A 9,033-nucleotide genomic window follows, 5' to 3' on the forward strand; every position below is an offset into this window, starting at 1 on the left:
CCACCATGAGACCGGTAAAATAGAAAACCTATCAAGGGCAAACCTTTGCCTTGCACATGGTCCACTTGAGCTAGATGATGACGATCTTGACTCCCTCAAGTTGTACCACCTTTCTTGATTGCGTTGGCTCGATGAAGACTAGATGATTACTCCCCCATAGTCAACTACGGGTGAGCCACTCTTCGGCACATCTTCACAAGTCCATTGTCACCACAATGGACGGCAAGCTTCAAGCACTTGATCTCTTCGTGATGCTCCACTTGAACTTGCACACGGCAATCTTGATGACGATCACCACTTGATGTCATCCTCTCCATGGGTTGAGTGATATCTTCCTCTTGACGCAAGCCCATGAACACGTACCTAACCCCACATAGAACTCTCACATAGACCATGGGTTAGTACACAAAGCACAATGGATAATGCTTACCATACCATGGGATCACTTGATCCCTCTCGGTACATCTTCTACGCTTTGTGAGTTGATCAACTTGATTCACTCTTGACTTAGTCTTGATCAACCTAGAATCTTTCCAACTCTCTTCATTTGGATGATGCTTGAAGGTAAACATGAATGATCACACAATCTTCTTCTTCAAGACATGCTTGCAATAAGCTCAACTCTCACATGACCAATCTTTGGATAATTCCTTAATAGCACCTTGGTCAACACAAACTTTCCTTGAAACCAACACATGTACTCCAAGAAAAGCCTATGGACAAAACCTTCAAATATAACTCAAGGCAACCATTAGTCCATAGAGATTGTCGTCGATTACCAAAACCAAACATGGGGGCACCACATGTTCTTTCAACCAAACTCATAGCTCTTTTGGTGGACAGGAATAAGGGAGGGAGATAGCTCAAAGAGTCTTTGTTTGATAGACTCAAAGGATATCTCCATTTCCAAAAAAGAAGGTGGGATATGTACTAAAAATCTTGAAGCCATGAACCAAGGTCTAATTTTGGCTGCTCCTTGGAGGACTGCTAAATCCCCTTCTTCCAATCTTCATCGCATTCTTAATGCTAATATTTTTGGGATTCTTCTATTTGGACTGGTAGAAGTAATATCCCAAAAAATCTAGTTTTTGGACCTCGGTTATTAAAATGTTGCCTAAATTAAAAAGTTCATTCCTTTTATGATATTAATGGAGCTCACCCTGCTGTTCTGCCTAGACTGCGATGTATGACCATCTTATCTTGCAGGATGCCAACTTCATCTATCTGGTAAAGGTAAATGATCTTTGGATACCTAACCAAAAACAGTGAATCATGATCTAATCTACCACACTTTTATGAACCCACTGCTTCTGTTATTATTAACACTCCTTTCATCAAGGATGAAAGCAATGATATTTTGTGCTGGGATCTCACTCATAATGGCAAGTGCAATATAAAAGTACTTACAAGCTTTGTTTGCAGGATGTTGAGGCTAATCGTAGCAATCAACCAAGACAGGTTTCCACATAGGCTAAGAATATTCCTAATCAGGTATGGAAGTAGAAACTCATGGCACCCAGAGTGCAAACATTTGCTTGGTAACTCCTTAGAAAGGCTCTTCCCACTGACATGAGAGCTAGCAGGTTCTCCTCGCATATCAGCAAAAATTGTTGGACATGTAAACAACCCGAGGATAAACTTCGCCTTTCACTCATCCCTGGTACCTTAAGGTGGATAATTTTATTTCTGCTTTAAGACAATTTGTAGGGCATCATATCTAACATTCTTCCTATGAATCATCCTTATGCTTGTACATAAGTTGCCACTAAAAATTAATGCAATTTTACCAGCTAGGGATAAACCATGCTATTTATGCCAAGTTGGCAAACTTACCAATCGATAATTTTAAAGTAAACATTATCTAAACTTACTTTGTGTTTCTCGTACATAAACTTTCCATATCTTGCTTTCTCCGATGACCCCCCTCCCCCTCGTATGTACAATGGTGAGAAAGAACACACATCATATATTAGGCCATCGACCACACATGTGCCTCATTGGAGCGTCGAAGCATAGGGCGCGACATGCTAGGCCGCCCACCATGTCATGTGTTGTTGGATGGAGGAGGAGACAAAGAACGTGACGACGACTCAGCCCTATGCCTTGGCGAACTTTCTCGATGCAGTGGTGTCCAGCTTGGCGACAGAGGTGGGGGCGCAACAACTCAGCCCTATGCCCTGTCAGACGCAGTGGTGTACAGCTTGGCGACAGAGGTGGGAGCGCAACATAGGTATGCTTGCGACGGAGGTGCCGGTGGCCACGTGAGAGAGATGAACTCGCAGTGGAGGCGGGGGTTGCGGCGTCGGGGTCTGGGAGGAACTGTTCTAAGATAGACACACGAGGATAGAAAGGATGTGGTCATTCCTCCTCGCAATGTTGCGTGGTCCGTGAACTAGGTTGGACGCTCTGAGGTTAGCGCTGGGCAACTAGTGGCTTAGACTGAGTCGTGCGCGGGATACACGGAGCGAGCATTCACTGATTACAATATTTTATAAAAGGAGCCAAGGGTTGAAATTGTTTTTGAATGATTGTGTCACTAGACTGTGAAATAAAAGGATGCCAGGGTGGATTTCTGAGAAAATTAGTTGCACTCACACCATTCTTACCATATGTCCCTTTATCGCTTCCTTTTTCGCCGTATATGACAAAAGACGTGGAGACACCAAGCGCGGCATGAACAAAGGAAGAGGAACGCACCGCGAAGGCACACACGATGGGGAGAGCGTTCGACCACTTCTGCTCCTTGGCATGGTTCTACCTAACGCCGGTTGTCGCGACGGGCGCCCTCATCGGGGTGCTCTGGACGTATCTCAACCAGCACCTATGCGGCCTGTGTGGCGGCTCCTTCCGTTCCTCGACACGTTCGACATGTACAAAGAGCGTTGAAAAGGTCGATTGCCATGTACAAAGTTACCAACCAAAAAAAACACGCGGGAGGGGGGGGGTATGTGCACAAAGTCTGTTTTGTGTTATGAACAAGATGCCATCTAGTGGGGTGGGAAAGAATTGCAAAAACAAAAAAAATGTCGAATGCATAACACATTCTACATGTGAAATTGTCGGCCCAAAAATGTGTAGACTTGTCAACATGGATGTGATGTGCCTCACCGGAGCGTCGAAGCACGAGACACAACACACCGGGCCGTCTGTCACGTCATGTGTTGTTGGATGGAGGAGGGGACAGAGACTACGGCGATGACTTAGCCCTATGCCATAGGCGCGGTGGTGTCCATCTTGACGGAAGAGGTGAGGGCACGGCCTAGAGAATCTTGCGACAGAGGTGGCGGTGGTGGCGCGCGAGAGATAGCTCGCGGCTGAGGCGTTGATTGCGACATTGGGTTTTAGGAGGAATTATTCTGAGATAGACAGTAGAGGAGAGAAAAGACGTAGTCATGCCTCCTTGCACCGCTGCCCGGTTCGTGCACGGTTTGGACGCTCTGAGATTAGCACTTGACGACTAGTGTCGCAGATTGAGTCGCGAGCGGGATACACGGAGCGGGCATTCACTGATTACAGTTTTTGGTAAAAGGAGCCAAGGGTTGAAATTGTTTTCGAATGATTGTGTCACTAGACTGTGAAATAAAAGGATGCCAGGGGTGGATTTCCGAAAATTCTTTGTACTCACACCATTGTTACCATATGTACCTCTGTCGCTTCCTTTTTCGCCGTATATGACAAAAGATGTGGAGACACCAAGCGCAGTATGAACAAAAAAAAGGAACGCACCACGAAGGCACACATGATGGGGAGAGCATTCGACCACTTCCGCTCCTTGGCATGGTTCTAGCTAACGCCGGTTGTCGCGACGTGCGCCCCCATCGGGGTGCTCTGAACGTATCTCAACCAACACCTCCGGTGGCCTGTGTGGCGGCTCCTTCCGTTTCTCGACACGTTCGTCATGTACAAAGAGCGTTGAAAAGGTCAATTGTCATGTACAAAGTTACCAACCAAAACACGCACGCACGCGCGTGCGCGCGCGCACACACACACACGGTATGTGTGCAAAGTCTGTTTTGTGTTATGAACAAGATGCCATCTAGTGGGGTGGGAAATAATTGCAAAAAAAAAAAATGTTCGAATGCATAACACTTTCTACATGTGAAATTGTCGGCCCAAAAATATGTGGACGTGTCAACATAGATGTGATGTGCCTCACTAGAGCGTTGAAGCACCAGACACAGCACACCGGGCCGCCCGTCACGTCATGTGTTGTGGATGGAGGAGGGGACAGAGACCGCGGCGATGACTCGGCCCTATGCCATGGGCGCGGTGGTGTCCATCTTGAGGGAAGAGGTGAGGGCACGGCCTAGAGAAGCTTGCGACGGAGGTGGCAGTGGTGGCATGAGAGAGATTGCTCGCGGCGGAGGCGTTGATTGCGACATTGAGTTCTGGGAGGAATTATTCCGAGATAGACAGTAGAGGGGAGAAGAGATGTAGTTATGCCTCCTTGCACCGGTTCGTGCACGGTTTGGACGCTCTGAGATTAGCACTTGGCGACTAGCGACGCAGATTTAGTCGCGAGCAGGATACACGGAGCGAGCATTCGCTAATTACAATTTCTGATAAAAGTGGAAGTGACAGGTTGAAATTCTTTTTAAATGATTGTGTCACTGGACTGTGAAATAAAAGGACGCCAGGGGTGGATTTCCGAGAAATTTCTTAGCACTCTCACCATTCTTACCATCCGTCCCTTTCTTCCGTTTCAAGACCTATATAGCCAAAGACGGGGAGACACCAAACCAAGCGCGGCATGAACTGAAGACTGAAGAGAGTAACGCAGCAGAGAGGCAGAGGCGGAGATGATGGGGGCAGTGCTGGACCACTTGCGGTCGTCGGCGTGGTACTACCTGACGGCGGTGCTGGCGACGTGCGCCCGCATCGGGGTGGTCCGGACCTACTTCAACCAGTACCTCCGGCGGCCCGTGCGGCGGCTCCTCCCGTTCCTCGACCCGTTCGTCACCATCGACATCGCGGCCAAGCCGGAGGAGTACTCCTTCTCGTACCAGGGCAAGGTGAAGTCGAGCGACGCGTACGCGGAGGTGCTGGCGTACCTGAGCGCGGTGTGCTCGCGGGAGGCGCGGGAGCTGCGCGCGGAGGGCGCCGGCGAGGGCCACGGCTTCGTGCTCAGCCTCCGGGAGGGGCAGGTGGTGGCGGACGACTTCAAGGGCGTCACCATGTCGTGGTCGGCCGTGGCCGAGGAGAAGACGACGACGTGGCGCGCGTCGGGGCGCTGCTGCCGCCTCACGTTCCACGAGCGGCACCGGCGGCTCGTCGTCGACGAGTACCTGCCGCACGTCCGCCGCGCCGGTCAGGAGGTCATGTTCGGCAACCGTCCTCGCCGGCTCTACTCCAACAAGAAGGAGCTCAGCTACCAGTACGTAATCAATCAATTACCTTTGCAATTAGCTTGTTCTTAAATATATTTTTCTCATTTGTGATCCGATAATCCGAAGTTCTGAATGAGCAATGGATCCAGAGCAATGTGAAGCATTTTCTCTTTTCGTCTTGCTAGAAATTACGTACTCTGGTTTAGGTTCAGAAGATCACTGATTCTAGCTTCTCCCATGGCAATCGATCTATCAGTTCCAGGAGGGACGAGGTGTGGAGCTACATCGACTTCGACCACCCAACCACCTTCGACACCCTGGCCATGGACCCGGCCAAGAAGCAGATGATAAAGGACGACCTGGACGACTTCAGCAACAGCAGGGACTACTACCGCCGGATCGGCAAGGCCTGGAAGCGCGGCTACCTCCTCCACGGCCCGCCGGGGACGGGCAAGTCCACCATGATCGCCGCCATGGCCAACTACCTCAAGTACGACATCTACGACATCGAGCTCACCACCCTGGAGACCAACAGCGACCTCCGCAAGCTCTTCATCGAGACCACCGGCAAGTCCATCATCGTCATCGAGGACATCGACTGCTCCCTCGACCTCACCGGCAGCCGCGCCACCATGCTGCCGCCGCCACCGTTTCACGACGACGCCGCCGAGGCAGGCTACGACAAGTCGCGCGGCAAGAGGCTCAACATCCTCACGCTGTCCGGCCTGCTCAACTTCATCGACGGGCTGTGGTCGGCGCACAGCGGCGAGCGCATCATCGTCTTCACCACCAACCACCTGGACAAGCTGGACCCGGCGCTCATCCGGCGCGGGCGCATGGACATGCACATCGAGATGTCCTACTGCGGGTTCGAGGCGTTCAAGACGCTGGCGAATAACTACCTCGAGGTGGAGGCGCACCCGCTGTTCGGGGCCGTCGAGGAGCTGCTGCGCGCCGTGGAGATGACGCCGGCGGACGTGGCCGAGTGCCTGATGCCGTCCAAGCGCAGCGCGCGCGACGCCGACGCCTGCCTCGCTCGCCTGATCGACCAGCTCAAGGAAAGAAAAGCGGCCGAGGAAGACAAGGAATCAAAGACCGCCGACGAAGACGACGAGCAGAATGCGGCCAAGGAGGAGGAGGAGGACAAGAGGGAAACGGAGAAAGTGGCATCAAAATCCAAATCCAAAAAGGAGAAGAGCGAGGCCTGCCAAGTCGTGACCAACGGAGCACACACTGGCGCGAGTGGTGTGAGCGTCTCTAGTTCTACCGACTCTCTCTTGATTGACTCTTGAGGGAGGTTGTTAGTTAATCCAGACCAGACTTGCATGAGCAAAATAAGGGGTCGCTTATGTAGCAGGCGACTGAGAACGTTTTTCAGGTTTCTGCCGGTTTTTTTATCTCTGAATAGATTTCAACCGATTCTGTCCGAGCCATTCCATGTATGCACTTCCTCTCCTGGCCAATGTTCATCTCCTTCCTCCCCTAGCCGCTACCTCTCGCCCCCCTCTTCGACTCGGACCCCGTCGAATATGAGCCGTAGCCGCTACGAAAAGGCCTCGCACCCAAATTTGTTAAACCTTGGACTTGCCTCCGTCGTGCTCTTCGCCGGAGCCACATCATCCCCGTCTCGCCTTGGCTTCACCCATCTTTCTCGGGTTGTCTCCTTTCTCTAGCCGAAATCGACTGACCGAAAAAATAATAATTTAGGTGCGCGAGGATTTGCAAAGCTCGTTAAATAATGTTGGGACTTTGGGAGACTTTTAAGGCTTGCACCTTGCTACTTGAGGGTTGAAAAGGCGTTGAAATTTCAAACGACAGCAAGCCACTAACTATATACTATATGCTTCAGGAGTAGATTAGGTGAATTATCGACTGTGCCGGCCAATATGTGTCGCCATCTTTGATGTGTGTATGGGGCTATTTAATTAGCTCAAACTGTTAAGTGTATGATTACCTTTCCTATGTTAGTTACAAACTAGTAGAATGCCGTGCGTTGTCACGGGCTTTTATTAAAACAATTAAGATGATACTCATAGAGCTAACATAACAAGAACAATGCCGTCTCAGCTAACCCGCATGTACCCTTAAAAAAGCAACACACATCTGTTTTTCACAATCACCTAACACGCAGAGTCATGACCAACGGAGCACGCAGTGGCGCGAGTGGTGTGAGTGTCTACTTCTACTGACCATTATCCGTCTTGAGGTTGAGGGAGGTCTGCTGGTTACTGTACTTGAGAGCAGAGACTTGATAAAATAAGGGATCACCTAAACATCAGTTAACTGATTCTCCTTTTCCAAATCAATCAATTTCTCCCCCCAAGCACGATGCATGCTAGTGTTCATCTTCTTCCTCCCGCCGGCCTCGCCGCCCCGTCATGTTCGAGCCGTCCCCCTCTTTGCTCCGACCATCCCTCTAAAGTCTAAACCCTGTCCGTCTTCCACACCGGCAATCACACCCCCGCCCTACGCCTGCACCATCAGCATCTCGTCTCGTCGAGGGCGCCACTGCGATGGCTTGTCCAGCTCGGGACACCATGCCTCTTGCTCCTCTCTTGTGTGAGCAGTAAATAGATTTTTTTTTCTCTTTTCGAAAATGAGGCTGAAACCGTAGCTACTTGAACGTCGAAAGAGGGGTTCAAATTTCAAACTTCAGCCAGCCAATGTATGCTTCAGGAGTAGTAGGTGAAATTGTCAACTGTGCCGGCCAATATATGTGTGTCGCTATCTTTGATGGGTACTGGGCTACTAGTCAATTAGCTCGAGCTTTAGGTGCACGAGCGCCTTATTTATTTACTTACAAGTGTCCATGCATGTCAGCAAAGTAATAGAGTTCCGGTGCATCGAGACGTATCATCTGGGGTCCCAACGTTTCAGTAATCTAACCTCACGTCCACGAGGCCGACCGCCTTGTCACCTTTATGTTTGGCGTCAACGAAAGGCTCCTCATAGACCTGACCTCAACCAACAAGACCCACGGGGCGTCAACGCCTCAAAGGAGTAAGCAGAGACGGACGGATCCTCTAACTTTGAGAAGTCGAATCAAACAGCAACGGTAAACCTTTTTTTAACACAGTACGTCGCAAATGTTCATAGATACGCGCATACATTCATTCTATGAACGGACACAAGTACATTTTACCCATACGAGCATCTCCGAGAGACTGAGCGAGCATATCATCTTGAAATTTACGAAGTTATCGTAGATGTCTCGTAGTCGACGGAAACGTCTTCTTCCACTGAACGTGCACCACCGGAAATCCTGAAATAAATCTAGAAAAATGCGAGCACCAGAATTTGAACTCTGGTGGGCTGAGGATACCACTGTCCTCCTAAGCACTCAATCACAGATTGGTTCGCAACAGTACTGTAACTTTGGACGATCGGCGTCCAAGATCCGGTAAAAACTAAATTTGTGTGAGCTTCGAAAAAACTAGAAAAGATAATACCTTGTGCGTTGCTGCGAAAATACTTTGCAATTATTTCAATGAGATTTGGTCATATGAATTTTAGTGCTTGAATTAATAACATAAGAACTAAAACTAGAAAATATGGAGTATATAAGTTATAACATTTGATTATTATATAGCTGTAGAATATTTATTACGAAAAAGGGTTCCCCGCTTTATATTATAAAGCAACGAACCGAGCATCCAACATAACAGTACAGAGAGTAATCAAGTCAAAGTCGTGCTGGGGCCCAGCA

The 9,033-nt window shown here is 49.5% G+C and overlaps 1 protein-coding gene across 1 annotated transcript; it reads left to right on the forward strand.

Annotated features, from left to right (window-relative positions):
• The first annotated feature begins 4,691 nt into the window (after positions 1-4,691).
• LOC109760439 (AAA-ATPase At3g28540) lies at positions 4,692-6,753 on the forward strand. The gene is made up of 2 exons (XM_020319263.4): positions 4,692-5,374; positions 5,584-6,753. The coding sequence occupies exons 1-2, from the start codon at positions 4,800-4,802 to the stop codon at positions 6,617-6,619; spliced, it is 1,611 nt and encodes a 536-aa protein (XP_020174852.1). The 5' UTR covers positions 4,692-4,799; the 3' UTR covers positions 6,620-6,753.
• Positions 6,754-9,033: the final 2,280 nt, after the last annotated feature.

Source organism: Aegilops tauschii, chromosome 3 (assembly GCF_002575655.3).
Source record: "Aegilops tauschii subsp. strangulata cultivar AL8/78 chromosome 3, Aet v6.0, whole genome shotgun sequence".
NCBI classification, from domain to species: domain Eukaryota; kingdom Viridiplantae; phylum Streptophyta; class Magnoliopsida; order Poales; family Poaceae; genus Aegilops; species Aegilops tauschii.